An 18,540-nucleotide genomic window follows, 5' to 3' on the forward strand; every position below is an offset into this window, starting at 1 on the left:
TGGCATCGGGTGCCCTGTTTTCAATGGGAGTTGCCGGTTTTGGATTCTGGCTGCAGGCTCGGTCCAGGAAGTCTTCCAGGAGGAACCAACAGCAAGACAGGTAACTTGGAGGACTTGGGTATGTAGATGAACCTTATGTCCTCTTCTCCAGGGTGCAGGATGGCTGGATGCAGGGGTGTCTTGAGGTCGGATTTCCCCTCACCATGCCCACTCGGTAAGGGGGTGTCTCCGTGCAGACGACATCTGGGAGGCCTGGAGGGGTCAACCAGCAGTGGGCTCAGACTCTGGAGCGCTGGGGGACCTAGCTGGGACCAGTGGGCCACTTGGGCCGTGGGCATCAGGTGCAGTGGTGGTTCTCGGCATCAGTACTCTTTGTCCTCAGCAGGCTCAGAGTGTCTTGGGAGTTTCTTTTTAACAGTGCTGCGGTTCACAGGAGATCCGGTCTTTGTTGAAAGAAGTCAGTCCTCCCAGGGGTTCTGGAGGTCGCTGACTGCAGGACAACGTGACTTTTGGCGCAGGATCTCTGGAAACTGCAGATCGGCTGGTATGGCTGGCGTCCAGTCAGTTCTTCTCTGCACTGTCCACTGCTGGGCGTCTTCTATCCTCCTTCGTAGGTTATGGGAATCTGCCTTCTTGTTTCAGGGCTATCTCCTAAATACTGTATTTTACAGGATGTTTTAGGGGTCTCGAAGTCAGTAGCCAATGGGCTACTGACCTTAGGGTGACTACACCCTTGGTGTGCGCCCCCCACGTGGGGGAGTGGACACTATTCCTAATCCTGACTGGAGAGTGGCTTCTCCTCGCCTGGGATTGGCATAGGAGGGCACAACCTCTGGACTGTTCTAATTTTTCTTGCCTGTCTTCCCGCTGAAAAGGAGGGAGGACAGGAAGGGGGCCTGCTCCTGATAGCAAGAGAGGCTGGGGCTCGCGTTAAAAAGGCGGCAAGGCCTTTGAAGCTCCCCTGCCACAGATGGCTATTCCTGGCCTGGGGAGGTGTGACCATCTCCACCTAGGCAAGGCTTTGTATCTGGGCTCAGGGAGTGAAGGCTTCCACACCAGGGGTCCAGAAACATCTTGTGGTGGCAGGGTGGTGTATATTAGTCAGGGAATTCACCAGAGGCTGGTTGTTTTTCAGGGGGCATTTCTAAGATACCCTCGGAGTGCATTTTTCATTAAATCCAACACTGGCATCATTGTGGGTATAATGTGCTGAGAAGCCGGATATCAAACTTCCCAGTTTTCAGTAAAGCCATTTGAAAGAAACTGGCTCTATATATACTACACCAAAATGAGGTATAGTGTGTATAGAGTCCAAGTGTCCCCAGAGGTAGGCAGAGGTTAAAGTTAGATAGAACCTTACTCTCTAATAGTGGTAGCTTGGTCGAGCAGTAAGGCCGTATCAGAGGACGATGTTAAGCATTTGATGTACATACTCAAGTCAGCAAACAAATTCACACAGTCAAGAACTGAACTCTAGGCCAAATGTTTTTGTATGAAAATATAAGGTTTATTGTTAGAACCAAGCAAGCCTGGCACAGGTAAGCATTAAATACTTTTCAGTAATAAGTTACTGGATAAAGAACAGTTTTAAAGTGCAAGTGAAATTGTACTTTGTTTGATTTACAGGGGAGCAGTAGTATGCAACACTTAGCAAATACAAATCATAGAAATGAATAGTCTTTTTTCAGTAAATTACAGGTACCTTACTTTTTACATTACTTTTCTAACTCAGTGGTGGATACCTAGATTCAGCACTGGGACATTTCCTGCAAACAGGTGAGTAAACACATTTTGGTTATTTGTGCGATTTTTAAGGAATATTTTTTAGATTTCAAAACTCCACACTTCGAAACTTTTTGGATAATAAGTGCCTGTGTTATCCTATGGGAGGAAAACCCGTTAAGGGTTCACAGGTAAGTAAACTACTGTGGGAGTTAAGGTTCTGGGGTTAGACTCAGGGGTCCCCCGAGGTCAGTGATGCACTGTTGTTGCACCCTCAGAGGCACTAGGGCAGCCGGGTGCAGAGTGTTGAGGCCCAATGTTATCCAATGGGGGATAGGGAGCCTCCAGTTGGTGGCTGCTGGCAAGCAGGCCACTGGGTTGGGGGAGCAAAGCTCCTAGGGTTAAGGTCAGGGACAATGGGGAAACAAAGTAGCACAAAAGGTGCACCCTCAGCAGTACTGAGGTAGCCGGGTGCAGAGTTCTGTTTCAACGTCGGGCTCCCTATATTCTATGGAGAAACTCCGTTTTGCAAAAAAACTGCAGGCAGGGAGACGAAGGACTTCTGGGTGCGAACACCACTTGGAGAGGTAAGTTGGGAAGTTAAGGGTTGGCTTGGCACCGTTGGTTTGGGCACACAAGGCCAAGGGGAGTCAGCTGCAGGGGTGACTTTTGGGGTTGGATCTTCTTACCAGCTCCTGGTCACAGTTAGGGGGGGCCTTGTGGATTTAGGCTGCAGGCGTCAGCTGGAGGCTCGAGGCAGGTCAGGGGTCGCTGGATCTCGGTTCAGGATAGTCGGGGTGACCTCCTCGTGGTGTTTTTCCACTCGAGCTCAGGCCGGGTTCAGTGGGTGCAGAGTGAGCTGGATTCGCAGTCTCTGGCTGGCACCAGAAGCTGTAGTTTGAACAAGTCCGGTGTTCACGGGAGATTCAGTCTTTGAAGTGAAGGCAGGCAGGCAGGTCCTCCAGGGTTTTTGTGGTTGCTGGCTGCAGGACACACCGGGCCTGTAGGGCTGGGGCCAAGTCAGTGGGCGTTGTCCTCTTGTTAGCTCTTCAGGGCTCTTCAGTCCTGCTTATCTTCTTTTCTTGTCGTTTCTGGATCTGAGGAAGCAAGGTTCAGGGTGCCCCCAAAATACTAAATTTAGGGGCGTTACAGGAAGGTAAAGGGCAGGGACCAATAGGTCCCTTCCCTGGGGTGGGTACACCCCCTATTCTGCCCCTCTCCAGTGGTAAGGGGGCAGGAGCCTGTCCCTGGTTGGCTGAGTCCGCCTCCCTCAAGATGACGGGGACTCGAGGTTGTGCTTGACCACTCCTCCCTCACCTGAGGGGTGGAGTTGGCAGAGGTGGGCACACACCTTCCTTCCTCACTTGTTTTTCCAGCCGGTTCTCCTGCCCAAATTGGGGGGTAGAACCAGTGGGGACAAGTTGCTGAAAGCAGCAAATGGTCTGGAGAGGCTCACAAAGGCAGCATTGCCTTTGAAGCTTCTCCTTCATGAACCCTGCCCATCCTGGGGGAGGAGGCTTGGCACCTTGCCCCAGGATGTGCGTTGTTTCAGGCCCCCGAGAGCAGCAGCTCTCGACCCAGGGGTCCAGAAACATGTCTGGTGGTGGCAGCCTATGCACCACTCAGCCAGGTCACTAGATGTTGGTCGAGTTTCAGGGGGAATCTCTAAGATGCCCTCTGTTGTGCATTTTACATTAAATCCCACACTGGCATCAGTGTGGGTTTAATGTGCTGAGTAGTTTCATACCAAACTTCCCAGCCTTCAGTGTAGCCATTATGGTGTTGTGGAGTTCGTAATGACAACCTCCCAGCAACATATACTCTTAATGGCAGCACTGCACTCAGTGCCCCGGAATGGACTTGCACTGTAGGGGTACAGGGCTCATGCACCTGTACCCTCACCACTGGCATAGGGCACCCAGCTAGAGGGGTGAGTGATGTATGCTAGGGCAGTGGTTGGTGGGGAGGGCACACAGGGATGTGTGCCATGTCGACTCTTCACTTTGTTCTGCTCCAAGGCAAGCAGCCTGCAAAGGCAGTGTGCGAGTGGCAGGGTACAGGGCCTCTATGGGTGGCACAATAGGTGTTGCAGCCCTTATAGGTCTTCTCTGGTCACAGTGCACTGGGTACTTGTGGTACCATTTACCAGGGGCTGACATGTGGCCAGAGATGCCAATTGGGTTTAGGCTTCAATGCAGTTGTAGCGAAGGAACATAGGCCCTGGGTACCTGATTAGCAGGAGCCCAGGGCACACTTAATCAAAACATCAGTATTTCAGCAAAAATTGAGGGCATACCATGCAAGAAAGAGGGCACTTTCTCGCACCATTATGATGCTGTGGAGTTTGTGATGACAAACACCCAGCACCATATACTCTGAATGGCATTACTGCACTTACAATATCTAAGACTTGGTCTAGACACTGTAGGGGTACAGGGCTCATGCACCTGTAACCCTCACCACTGGTATAGTGCACCCAGCTAGAGGGGTGGCTGACTTATGCCAGAGCAGTGGGTTGTAGGCATGGCACACAGGGATGTGTGCCATGTCGACTTCACTTTCTTCTGCACCAAAACACGAAGCCTACAATGGCAGTGTGTGTGTAAAGTTACTAGGCCTCTAAGGGTAGCACAATAAGTGCTACAGCTCTTCGCGGCCTTCCCTGGCCACAGTACCCTTGGTACCTATTACAAGGAACTGACATGTGGCCAGCGAGGTGCCAATTGGAGGTTCAATGTACAGTTTTGGGAAAGAACACAGGCCCTGGGAACCTGACTGGCACGGACCCAGTACACATCAAGTCAAAGTGGATCAGTAGTCTGGCAAAAAGTAGGGGGTTACTGCAACAGAAACCCAGCTTCCTACAGGTAGGCCAGAGGACTCTGACTTAGAACTATACGGCAGCCCAGCTACAACATGGTTAATTAGCTGGATGAAGGGAATAACTTGGAGAAACGCCTACTTAGAGGTACACATGGTGACAAGCCGATACCTACTTTATTAGAGGCAAGGGGACCCTAGGCATTTCCCATATGTGGTTTATTATGTTTGGGACAAAGTAGTAAGCATAATACTCAAAAGTCCGCCTTCTGCAGTAGATATGCCCTTGTGGCATATTCCTCCCTTCGCCTAGACCACATCAATCACATCCACAGAAGGGTGGAAAAGGGGGGGCTTCTTAATGATCACGGTCCACTATCCCAAGAATTGTTTTATATCATTTGAGGACTCCCCCAGGGTAGCTTTGAGACTGGTACAGGTCAGTTTCTCCAGTATGCTAAATTAGCCCACATGGCAAGGGGCTTGTGACCCTCTTTCCTGAAGACTCAATTACATTCACAGACAATGCTTCTGGCCCTACCTCGATGAGGACATCTGGTTTCTTATACATCACTTGATGTGAGCAGATAAAACCCAAACTGATAGTACAGGACAGATGGCAAACTCATTTAAGGGGGAGCATACTGATAAGGAGTGGCCAAGTGCCTGTGAGGGAGGGAAGACATTGTCCAGCAATGTATGCTTTAAATTGGTGCAATACAATTATATACACATGACATACTGCACTCCAGCCAAGCTACACAGAATCTATCTAGCCGCCACCCCGAACTGCAGCACATGTGGCCGCAATGAGGTGGACTTCTTCCACATGGTTTGGCATTGCCCAGTGATACACGCCTTTTGGGAAGTGGTTTCCCATACAATTTGTACATACATTTATGGGTGGGCAGCTCCCATTCAGAAGCATTACATTCTTGGACTCTTCCCAAAGGATGGGAGATGGAAACATATGAAACAAAGGTTTCTTAGGCAGGGCACAATACTGGAAAAGAAGAGAGCTGCAATCCACTGTGGACAAGCCCAAAAGCACCACCTGCGGAGGCCTGGATCCAGGATCTATTATAACAGTCAGCGGCAAAGGAGTCTCCTATGCAAGTTTCGAGAGATGACAGACTGGGTGAAGACCTGGTAGAATGGGCAAAACTGATTCATGCCCGATCAGACCCACCTTGTACATGGCCTCTATGAAAGGGATGGTGATGGTAAAAACAAACTGAGGAACAATAGAGAATTGCAATAAGACACTACTAATTACACCAAGGGGCATTACCTTGGTGGAGTTTCTTTGAGAAGCAAGAGTGGTCCCACAGACAAGGGAACTACTCACTAGGTTGGGAAAAGGTACCATGGGAACGACTTGCCATGGGAAGGGGATGTAGGACAAGGGGATATTATATCATGATACAGATGCTGTTCTGAGCAGATGGGGTGGACTGGTTTAAAACTATTTGATAACTAAAGAGGTTGGGTGGGAATCGAACGCCTGATATACATATACATTACAAAATCAATAGTGAAGTTGAAATTGTGTGACTCAAACAATAGTATGTATATGCTGACTGAACTTCAATTTAAGCTAATCAATTTTAAAAAGGTATAAATTAGGAGCCATTAAAAATGCTAACGATAACTGTTGCATAGGAAAGGTCAGTTTTGCAAACGGTAGTCTATCCTGTCAAAGATCACAAAGTTAAACTAAAAAACATACAAGTTCCTATAAAAGACATGGTAACAATCTGTAATAAGTTCCAGATAAAACAATTAAGTAAAATCAGTGTCCACAACTTCCTTTGATTGTTTGATTGTTTAAAAAATAAAGCGCTGCGAGGGGAAGCAAGAAATGGAGCCATACAGAAGGGTGGAGGTGTGATGCAAGGGGAAAGCTGCATACAGGAGTGTAAGAAAACATCCGCAACCATAAATGGTGGGAAAAAAAGAAAACATTAGTCCCCTTATGTGGAACTGTGGAAGGATACAAGTCACCAAATCAAAAGGTTTAAAAAGAAGCTTTGTCCGAGGGAAGGTAAAAAACAGAAGTAAGATAATCCATTCAATAAGATGGAAGCACAGGAGTCTGCCAAGAACGCCAACTAATGGTAAACAATGGGTTGACCCAAAGCCTATTGTATGGTCCACGAAAGGTCTTCGACAAGAGGCCGGCAGTAGCATATTGAAGACCCTATGAAGGGATGAAATGAGTGAGATTAACAGTGTACTCCGAGAGAATGCCTGCCTCAGCAAGTGAGGTTAATTGGAAGAGGCCAGCAGGTGGACTTGGTGGGAAGATACATGGTAAGCGTAACAATAAAATAGTGGGGCATAAGATGCTTCCATGAGGCAGCTTTCAGCAGTAAGTAGCAAGCAAAGCAGGGGAATTACAGGGAAATCGAGGCGGGATAAATGGGGTACAGATTGTGCTGCCTACATGTGGCTCTTCGACCGAGGAGGGGTGTGAATGTAGAGAATACCGGGCTTGCAGAAACTAGATGCAAGTCAGGGGGCTCTGAGGTAGGGTGGGCTTTGGGTTAATTGGAGAGGCCAGCAAATGCTATGGGACTAAAAGGATGCCTGGGTAGATTGAACAAGGATATCTAGCGCCCAGATTAAGTGAATATCTGGAATGGCAATTTGTAAAGTCACATGGTGACTGGGAAATGGGAAAAGGGGCAAATGGATGAGGTCACAGAAGGAAGCCACACCCAGGGAAGGAGAAATAATATGGGGCATATATGGACTGCTCAGTCTGAGATACCCTTGAGGAGTTGAGGAGCAATTGGAAGTAGCAACCATGGCACCAAAGGGCTCATAGAGTTCAACAAAGCGATAGAGCGGTGACAAATGAATAATTGAGAGCATCTTACCGCTGTACCACCACAGCACAGAGATGTCAGGACCATGTACTTAAAGTGGTGGGTTGACTTCCCAACTTACCTAGCAGATGAGTGGAAGGCTTTTATTCAAGGTCTTTCTTGGAAGGAAATAGCCTGCAGATCCCAGAATGCAAAGTGGTGATTCGTAAAAACCCATGGCTGGCTAAAATTATCACCCTGGATAGTGTGCAATGCGGCAACTCTAGATGTATGAACTACAGTCGGCTGAGGCAGTTCATGCTACATTTTGCACCTCACATCATAGTCCCTCAGGGTATCTGCAAACCTGCTTCTAAAAGTCCATGCAAATCTCTGGTCGTAAAGGCACATCTTCCATTAAAGTTGAACCTGTCTTCATTGTCAAACTACAAAACATGACTCACTCCAAGAGCAGGTGTGCATGTGCTTTTTCAATAATAAATATAAAACTGAAACATAATAACTTCTAATTTGATACAAATGTTGTTACATTAAATGGATACAAATCAATTTATAACATGTCAAGATGCTGCTGTTGTGTCTTGAACAGGTGATCAGTGGAATCTTTCATTCCTATATCCACCAGGCTGTTACCATAAATCTTGCAAACCTACTACTCTACTACAATAGATGGAAGATAGTGTCAAAAGAGGTGGATGTAGCAACTGAATAACAATGCTTGCTCGTCATATGGGGAAAACTTATCGATAACCTATGAAGCAATGAACACTGGTCTATTGGCACAATAATTGCTTAACTCCTGGGAACAGAGTTCTGATCCAAAAGTCGGCACCTCAACCCTGGGCCAATATGAACATGCTACCAAAGCTATTTAGCCAAAATGGTGGTTGTCAATTAGAGCAGTGAAGAAAAAAAAAAATAGGTAAATATGCACATTTTAAAGAAGAAGTGAATTATCAGCCAGTTACAGCTGCCTTCAGCCCCCACCCCTCAAAAAAATCTAAAAATACAAATTGAGTATGTCGGCAGGGAAATGGATGGGAGAGCATTGGCTGAGTGTAGGATGAGATCAATGAAGGTGAAAGCGTAGAGGACGCAATGATGAAGCTTGAGGCAGGACAAGAATAAAATACATAAAAAGAAAAAGTAATAATAATAATTAAGAAAAGCTTAGTAGGAATGAAATGAAATGAAAAGGGGTTTTGTTAAACGCGACTGCTGCCCTAAGGCGTCCAGGCGCTAAAAAAGAAGGATAGTGCCTCATGAAGGATAGGAAAGGTAATGGGTGAACAGGGAGGGAAAAGTGTGCAACATTGTGTGTGTGTAAGGCAGACGAGGGAGAGACTGAGAAAATACATCCATAAAGGTTGAAAAAGACAAATGAAAAAAGCTGCGTGTCCACACAAGAAGAAAAGCAACTGAATAAGAACCACTCAAACGCGAACAGCAAAGCCAACCAATGGTCCATAGCCTGCTATAACCTTTGGTATTGTAAACATTGGCTCTTCAACAACAGACCGCTAAAAGTGGTCTTTAGACAAGACAAAAAACAGACACTTTAAGACAGCAATTTGCAGTGAATAGCATGATATATTGATCAAATACCAGAGCCTAGATTAGGACCCAAATCTAAAGTCACCAACTTAAAAATACACACATGTAAGGGTTATATTAACATACAGTAAATATTCTATTAACAAAATTAGAAACAAGTGCCTCATTATTCTTTACATCAATTCAGTGCATCAATGTTGTTTGTGTGCCTACCTATTCGGAGCTCCTCGTGGTCCTTGCTCCATGGACAGCATTCCATCAGGCCAGGATCCTGGCGGTCTTGATGGTCCTTGCTGTGCATAAGGATTTGATCCCATACCCATATTGATCTCACTGGTCCCTGCACAACAAGACGTTTAAATCAGAATCACCTCCTATTACTTGGTCACTATGTTTGAAAGAAAATCCATTAGCAATAGATTCCACACCACTAGAAGGTAAGGAAAAGCTGTTCACCTGTAATCCCAGTTCTTTTCCAGAGTAATCCTCCAAGTCATAAGTACTGAATAGTTCCTCCCACAGGCGGGGATCCGGGGGCACTCTTAAAAATGTTTTTATATATGTAATAAACTTTGTACATAGTACCTTACATACATATCTCCAGTCTGCAGAAAGTCTAAATGACTATCACATTGAATTTTCATTAAAAAAAAAAACAATTACATAGAAATAGGTCATGAATAAAAAAATAACCAAACATCTTAAAGCTTTTTTAAAGGGAAAAGAAACGGGAATGAGACCATGTTAGCCAAATGGCTGCATTCAAAGAGTAGTAGAGAAAACCGACACTGCTTTTAAGAACCTCACAGTAACCCAAGTATCCCATCATGCCTCACAGGTGACAGGTCAGATCATTGTTACAGCGAATATGAATCCTGGGTAAAGTAATTGTTGATAGTTGTAACAGTTTCTGCCCAGGGAGGTGAGAGGGTTGCTTAGGACTTTGATGCAGATTCCCCTGGCAGAGAACTAGGATTACAGGTAGGCAACTTTACCTTCTCTTCCAGGGGATCCTCATCAATAGTCATTAGCTCTGAATAGAATAGCAACCCCATCCCATAGAATGCGGACATGAAATAAAAATAGGTCCTAAAATCACCCGAAAAGGTTCCTCAAAGAGGTCTGTCCTACTTGAGTATCTGCTATACAGTCTGAATCAAGACAATGTCTAGTAAAGGTATGTACAGATCTCCATGCAGCATCTTTGCATGTTTCTGAAATGGGAACTTTTATAAGAAGATCTGCAGTTTTAGCCTTTCCCCTTGTGGAATGTGCTTTAGGTCCACTAGGTGAGACCTCTTAGCTACTTGATACGAGAGAAGTATACAGGATGATCATGCAACCCACCTAGGGATATTTCGTTTTGATGAGGCAGAGCCTGTTCTGACTTGAACATAACTAATAAAAGGTAATTTGATATTCTTATGTTTATAGTTTTAATTTTAGGACTCTTATCAGGGGAGTGTAAAGACTTTTCAGCTAAAGTGGAGGGATTTGGGAAAAATGCTGAAAATTAGATTTGATTAATGTGGAATTCTAAAACCACCTGGGAAGAAAATGTATATGAAAAACTGCATATGGTTCTACAGAGCATAATGCTGGAATTTCACTCACTGCTGAAGTGATGGCTACTAGGAAAGCCGCTTTCTATGTGAGTTGTTGTAAAGAGGCTTTATGAACGGGTTCAAGTGGGGAACCCATTAATTTGGACAGAACAATGTTAAGTACTCAAGGAGATGGTAACTTTAGTGGAGGAAATACTTTAAGCCCTTCAAATAAGTCTTTAATTACAGGTATTTTGAAGAAATACATTTGTGATGGAGATTTTCTATAGGCTGTTATAGCCGCAAGATGAAATTTAATAGAAGAAAACTGCAAAACCGACCTAACCAAATGAATACTTTAGGGTATACCCACTTCTTCCCGACACAAGATTGGATTGGGCCTGTTCCACTTAAACACATAAGATTTTCTTGTGAAAGGTCTTTTAGCCTCTCTTAAAATGTCCATAGAGTCTTGTGGAAGTCCTTTGTGAGAAGTTGGCCTGATATGCAGTGCTCACTATTCTAGTGATCACTATGTATCAGTCCAGACAACCCTTATTGATGATTGGTTGTAAGTCAACCTGATAGACCAGCTATCCTAGTAGCATGGATACGAGCAGTCTAAGGCTAAGACTCTAGAGGGCGTGTTAAGCCAGCTGTTTTACCATCACATTACCCCTTGAACACCAAGTGAAAGGACACCACACAAGTTATCAAAAATAAAGTATATTTATTTATAACAAGACTACCGTGGCTCTTTATGAGACAGGGAGCTAAGCACACAACAAAACTCTTGAAGAATTACTGAAAGTCGCACAATTTACACAAATGCCCGAGGGGCACGGAAAACCATATACACAAGAAGTGGAATGCGAAGTTACTAGCAGGTAAGTAATACTTTTCTAGACTGTAGAAACGCTAGGCCTACAATGCTGAACCCTTAGATTAGAAGCAGGAGGCCTAGGGACGCCGTGTGCAGAGTGGGAACTCTCACGCGTAATGCGGGAACAAGTCTATGGATACTAGCACTTGCAAAGTTACTGTTCTCGGGCGAACCCGACTAGGTGGGTCGAAAACAAGGGTGGATCCGAACACTTAGGGTGTTGGACTATGCTGGAGCACCGGAGCACTCAGTTTACCTAGCCCAGGGGCTGCGGCTGCATAGGGTTAAAGTTGCGTCGGAAACCCTTGTTGAAGATCCAGGAGCCTGAAGAAAGAAGTTGCTGGCAGGCGGCCAGTGAAGAAGTTCGTGGTGATCCAAGCCTGGATCAGGGAAGAAGAAAACCTGTAAGCAGAGGGGACCAAGTTCTGAATCACTAGCCAGTGATTTAGGTGGGCACCAGGATGGCACCGGACGAAGTCACCTCAGCCAGGTGAGTGGGCGCTGCTGGGCTATGCAGTCTCTCGGACCAGGAGGCGTTGTCGGCGACCAGGATGGAGGTGCGAGCTGTCCCATGAAGGTCTCTGCTGTCGACGTCGCTGGACCCAGGATTGGGGCAACAAGTCTTGGCAAATGCAAGCCCACACGGTGGACTTAAAATGGAGTCTGGAGTGGACCAGGAGGGTCCAGGGTGCTTCTCTGATGGAGGGAAGCAAGGGCCAGTCTGGAGCAACCAGACCAGCGGTGTTTGTCGTTAGAGTTCGTCGTCAGGGGGTCACTAGCCAACGGGCAAGTGACCTGGACAACACGGTGAGCAGCAAAAAGCAGAAGGGCCCCACGCAGATCTCGTGGATGCAGGGGGGCTGAACTTCGGTGCTGGAGCTGCTCAGGGTCGGGGCTTCTCTTACCCCAAAGCACTCAGTCGAGGGTCACTCGGTGGTCGTGCTGGACAAGCGTCGTTCAGTCTTCAAAGATGGCCGGTCCCTCGAGGTCTCGTCACACCCACGGATCACAGCTGGGCTGATGATGCAGGTTGAGGTCAGAGGTGCCAGGGAAGCCGGTTCTCGTCGTGCTGGTCAGTCTTGATCCAGAGGAGAGACTTGAAGCAGACCGCGATGCTTGGTTGGTGCCTGCTGCTGCAGGGTGACTACTCCTTAGTCACAAGGGAGAAATCTTGAGAAGAGTCTTGAGGTCCTTTCGTGGAAAGTTGGTTCAGGATTCAAAGATGATCTAATTTGGAAGGGGGCCAGTTCCTACCTTTATCCTGCAAAAAAGGGGCTGGCACGCGACTAAGTCCTGCCCTATGGGTGGGACTAGGAGGGGGGTGGTTACACCCCTCTCCTTTGGCAGGCTTTCCCCAGATCAGGGGCTGGAGTGCCCCTGGAACTGGTTCCAGCCGGCCTATGCACAGTGAGCACCGGGGTGCCACTTGCAGTCACCTTCCTCTAAAGCCCTGCCTACCTAGGATACACAAAATCCTGTCTGGGTCGGTGCTTGCACCGCCCCTGGCAGGAAACCCTTTGTCCTTGCCTCCTGTGCTGGGAGGACTCCCAGCAGCAGGAGGGCAGACTTGTGTCTCGGTGGCAGCATCCATCTTGTGGAGCTGAGGCTATGTCTGACTTTAACCGGGGTTACAGGTTACATACATGTCGTGTTCCTCTAGAAGGGTGGAATGGTAACCCCGTCGCCAGAATTGGCGAGGGGTTAGTATTCCAATTCGTATGACACCTTACTCGACATGTTTTGATAAAGCGATACCAGAGTTGGCATATAACCGCGAGGATTATAATGCACTTAAGAGTATATGGTATGCGATATCATGGAAACGGCTAAGGGATGGATCCCGAAAGCCGCAGACAGGCTCAGCTCATGCCAGAGCACTATCTCACACGATTCCAAGCACTCTGCCTTCAGGATTGTCAAGGCCTGCCATAGGAGTGACTGATAGGAATATATGTGTCCATTTTAGGGTTAGATATAGGAATACTATATCTAAAGCAAAGGGTGATTACACCACCTTGCCCCAGCTGTCGTGCAGCCAGTTGTGTCAGATTTGGATGGCCAGCCAGGGGTGGCATAATACATGCTGCAGCCCCTGGTAGGCCCTGGGTACACCTATGCCCTGGGTACCTAAGGTACACTGTACAGGGACTGTTAAGGGGACTCAGTATCCAATTAGATATGTACCTGAGGTACATGGAATCCATTTTACAGAGAGAGCAGTAGGCCTGGGGTCCTGAATAGCAGGGCCCCAGGTCAACTAAGTCAGAAAACCAGCAAAACACCAGGCAAAAAGTTGGGAGCAACCATAGTCAGGGATCTACCTTCCTACATCCTTAATGTCAATTTTGGAAGAATACAGGAGCTAAGCAGTTAATTTCAGTGATTGAAAAGTTGAGGTGCAGTATCTGTCCCCCAAACTTGTACAGGAGATCATGTCTGCACAGCAATCTCGTGTGGTTGTTCTAGCAGGTGAAGATCCGTGAACGACCACTGATGGGGTCATGCTGGTGTTAACATTATCATCCTGGTCTTGGACCTGAAGATTTTGAGGGTTACTGTAGGTATGAAAGGAATTGGAGAAAATAGATACATTTCCCACATCAATTTACTAAAAGGGCATTTCCTTTCGACCCTGGTTGGAAGAATCTGGATGCATAGTCTCCGCATTTTTTGTTAGCATCTGTGAACAAATCTATTTGCGGATATCCCCAGTCTTGAACAATGTCTTAATGTCATTTAGAACCCAGTCATGATTTTCCTGACCTATCCGACAGTGAATCTGCCTGTATATTCAGAACCTCTGGAAGATGAATAGCCTTTATGCTTAAGTTTCTGGATAATAACTAGTTCCATATGGCTTCATAGTTCCTCCTTGCTTGCTCAGGTTATGCATTGCTGTTGAATTTTCTGTACGATTACAACAGAGTTTGTTGTTATTGATGGAAGAAAACATTTTAGGGCCAGACAAACCGCTCTCAATTCCAGAAACTTTATATGAAAAGTGTTTTTGTTTGACGAAATTCCTTGGGTTTGCAGGTGTTCCATATGAGAGAGGCATCTGTGATCGAGGTTTGATTTGGTAGGTTCTTATGCAATACTACTCCTGCCAAGAGGTTCTTTGGCTGTTTCCACCATGGGAGAGACTGAATTGTATCTTGTGTTAGGGTCATTTTCTTTTTCCAGTGGTCTGAGAACTCATTCCACTGGACCTCTAGGCAATTCCTGCTCATGCCTCATGTCAAGTCTTGCAAGTGGAAGTAGAAATGTGTAAGAGGCCATCAAACCTAGTAGGGATGGCGAGTATAAACAAGATTGTGACAAGTCAAATTGATTGACAATAACCGCTCCTCCGAAGGATACACTTTTGCGGAATGGGTATCCTGTATTGCTCGAAGGTATTTTATTTTTTTAACTGTGCAGGTTGTTGACTTTCTAAGGTTTGCTTGCCGACCCAGATAGGTTAACGTCTTGAGACAAGAATGGCAGTGTTTTTTTTATCTCCACTGGTGACATACCCTTTATTAACCAATCATCCACGTAAGGATAGTCTAAGATCTTTTGTTTCCTTAGATGAGCTGTGACGATGGTCATACATTTTCTATAAGTTCGTGGAGCTGATTTTAGTCAGCAAGGTAAGACCTTGTATTGATAATGATGAGATCCTGCTGTGCATTGAAGGAACCTTCAATGCTTTGCTAATACTGGAATGGGAAAGTAGGCACCTTGGAGGTGTATTGAACACATCCAGTCTCCTTGAAATAGTTGTGGATAAATCTGATGTAATACCAACATTCTGAATTTGTCTTTACTGGTTTAGTACTCTAAGATCTAAAATGGGTCTAAATTCTTCTTTTGGTCCTTTCTTTCGCACCAAAAAATATGGGGCATAAATCACCAATCCTCTCTGGATAGGAGAAACGTCCTCCACAGCATGCTTCTGCACTAGAATGTTGACTTCTTCTTGCAGTAGGTCTTTCTGAAAAAAGATGGTTTGATTGGTGGATATATCACACGTTGGCTCTAGCTTATTTATTATCCTTAGGTAGCATAGATATTATAAACGCAGTACTAAAGTATATTTTAATTGTACTCTGTATTCATAGCAAATATTAGACTATGGCTTTGCTTTTATTAAATAGTGCTCCTATGGATATGTATTTTTAAAATGTCCTATTCAGCATGGAAATTAACTAGATTATGGCTAAATTGAGTCAAATAAAGTATCTGATGATAATGATGACTGATGGAATCCAGGTCTGGTGGCTTAGTGGACTAATACGTTGAAAGAAAGTGAGTTTATGTTGCAGTAACCGCACCACTTTTGGCCAGATTTCATAATGCCCTTTGAATTTATGTGCCCTGGATCACTGCCAATACGGTTCCAAGGGCCTCTATTCTTTCCCAAAGCGGTACCTTTGTACCCCCAATTGGCACCTCTCTGGCCACATGTAGGTCCGTTGTAAAAAGGTACCATGGGTACCAAGGTCACTGCGATCAGGGAAGGCCTCTAAGGGCTGCAGCACATTGTGCCACCCTTACAGGCCTGTACCTTAACACATACACGGCCATTGCAGGCTGCGCCTTTTGGTACAGAGAAAAGTGAAGAGTAAACACAGCACACATAAATGTGTGCTATACCAGCAACCCACAGCCTATGGTATAGATGAGACACCCCTCTAGCTGGTGAGGGTACAGTTGTATGAGCAGTGTACCCCTACAGTGTCCAAGTCCAGTAAAGCCATAGAGTATATGGTCTGAGAGTTTGTCATTATGAGCTCCTCAGCACTATAATGGCTTTACTGAATTCTGGGAAGACTGGTAGCAAACGTCTCAGCATAATAAACCCACAGTAATGCCAGTGTGGTATTTATTATACAATGCAGTCAGAGGGCCTCTCAGAGATGCCCCCTGAAAAACAACCAGCCTATGGTGGGTTCCCTGACTGGTAGACGCCAGCCTGCCACCACAAGACAAGTTTCTGGACCTCTGGGGTGGTAGCCTTTGCTCCCAGGGCTCAGAAACACAGGCTTTCCTGGATGGAGGTCACACCTCCACCAGGTCAGGAAGAGCCAAACGTGGCGGGGCTTTAAAAGCCTTGCCGCCTTTGTAATGGAACCCATAGCCTCTCCTGCTATCAGGAGCAGGCCTCCTTCCTGTACTCTCCAATAAGGATAAAGAATTGTGCTCACTCCCCCATGTGGGGTGAGCACACCAAGGGTTTAGTCACCCTAAGTTCAGTAGCCCATTGGCTACTACCTTGAGACACTTGAAATACCCACTATAGTATGTAGGGGCAGTACTGAGCCCTGAAGGCAGATTCAAGCAATCTACGAAGGACGAAAGAAGACGCACAGCAGAGGGGACTGCAGGGAAGAACTGACTTGGTCCCAGTCTGCAGTTTCCAAAGATCCTGTGCCAAAAGTCACCTTGTCCTGCAACCAACAACCTCTGGAACCCCTGGAAGGACTGACTGCCTTAAACAAAAACCAGATCTCCTGTGAACTGCTGAGTACAAAGAAACCAGACACCTGGAGCCACCACTGCACCCATCCTCTATGGCCCGAGTGCCCCACTGGTCTTAGAGAGGTCCCCCAACTCTCCAGAGTCGAGTCTACCATGAGTTGACCCCTCCAGGACTCAGACGTCGCCTGCAGCCTTTGCACGGAGACCCCCTCCGCCAACTGGGAGTGAAACAGTAAGGTGAAATCAGACCTCAAAAAGCAGCCCTGCATTAAGCCGCCCTGCACCCTGGAGAAGAGGACCTGAAGGTGCACCAACTCCCCCGAGACCTCCAACTTACATGCCCAGCTGTTTGATTCCTCCCAGAAGACTTCCTGGACCAAGCCTGCAGCCGAAATCCAAAACCGGTAACTCCCACTGAAAACAGGGCAGTCGATGCCAAATCAGCACTCAGCACCTGGACGCCCCTGTGTCGCTGTGGGTGCACTTTGTGTGTTAACTCGGATCCCCCTTTGCACTGAGCTTAACCCTAGAATCTTTGCTCCATCAACCTTGTGGCTTGCCGGAGAGCGTCCACCAACCAACAGCTTCCTGCCTCAGCACTCTGCACCCAGCCACCCTAGTGCCGCTGAGGGTGCTTCTTGAGTGCATACTTGACCCTGGGGAAATGAATAGTTTCTTACCTGTCGGTGTAGTTTTGCAGCTTGAAGATCTTTCTGGATTTACTATGCTGTGCATTATTCCGCGGTCTAGTGGTTGGGTCCGGAATCGTAGTCTTTTCTTTCTTTCTTTTCCGTCGCCCAGGTGGGCGTCGATGTCCCCACCATTTGGTGTACTTCCTCTGACGTCGGCACGCTTACAGCGGAAGCTCCCACCTTTGGGCGCCATCTTCGGATTCTTTTTTTCTTGTTTTTGTGGTCTGTTTGCGAATCCTTTGGCAATGTTCATTATTTCTTTTCCAGCAAGAGATTTATCTTTCAAGGTGTCTCTTTCTGTGTTGTCCTTGTATTACCACCTGCTTCTCCAGCCTCATCTTTCTGGCGGAGGTGTGTGGGTTAGCTAGTGAATCCAGAAAGATCTTCAAGCTGCAAAACTACACCGACCGGTAAACTATTCGTTTTGCAGTGTGAATCTTTCTGGATTCACTATGCTGTGCATAGACTTTGTAGCAGTTTGTAATGTTTGTGGTGGCTGGGATGAAGATGAGCGTTGGTTGTTGAATATATGTTGAAGCACTTTCTGTCCTACCTGTGCTTCCTTGCTCATTTGTATATCCACACAGTAGTGCTTAGTGAACATGTGCACTGAAGCCCATGTTGCCGCCAGGCATATGTCTTGAATAGGTGTGTTATCCAGGAAGGCTATTGTTGCCCCTTTTTTCCTGTTAGAGTGGGCCCGTGGCCCTTCTGCTAGTTCTTGGTCTGCCTGTTTGTGGCAGAATTGTATAGTTTATGCGATCCATCGTGCGATGGTTCACTTAGTTACTGGTCTACCCATGAAACTGCTTGCGAAGGACACAAAACTGTTTTGTCTTCCTGTGTTCCTTGGTGCTTTCTATGTAGTGCATTACTGCCCTTCTAGCGTCCAGAGTGTGCAGTGCCCTCTCTGCGCTCGTGGTCGGTTTCTGAAAGATGCTTGGTATTGTACTGTCTGGTTGATGTGGAAGCTTGACACCACCTTTGGCATAAAGTGTGGGTCAGTTCTCATTACCACCCTATCAGTGTGT

The 18,540-nt window shown here is 46.5% G+C and overlaps 1 protein-coding gene across 5 annotated transcripts in view; it reads right to left on the reverse strand.

Annotated features, from left to right (window-relative positions):
• Positions 1–18,540, reverse strand: part of NCOA3 (nuclear receptor coactivator 3) — a 551,775-nt gene that overhangs the window by 215,738 nt on the left and 317,497 nt on the right. For all 5 annotated transcript variants that reach the window (XM_078651867.1, XM_078651866.1, XM_078651869.1 and 2 more), the window contains one exon: positions 9,141–9,267. In XM_078651867.1, coding sequence (XP_078507993.1) covers positions 9,141–9,267 — 127 coding nt within the window. The remainder of the gene's footprint in view (positions 1–9,140; positions 9,268–18,540) is intronic.

The sequence above is a fragment of the Lissotriton helveticus genome, chromosome 7, assembly GCF_964261635.1.
Source record: "Lissotriton helveticus chromosome 7, aLisHel1.1, whole genome shotgun sequence".
In the NCBI taxonomy this organism is placed as follows: Eukaryota; Metazoa; Chordata; class Amphibia; order Caudata; family Salamandridae; genus Lissotriton; species Lissotriton helveticus.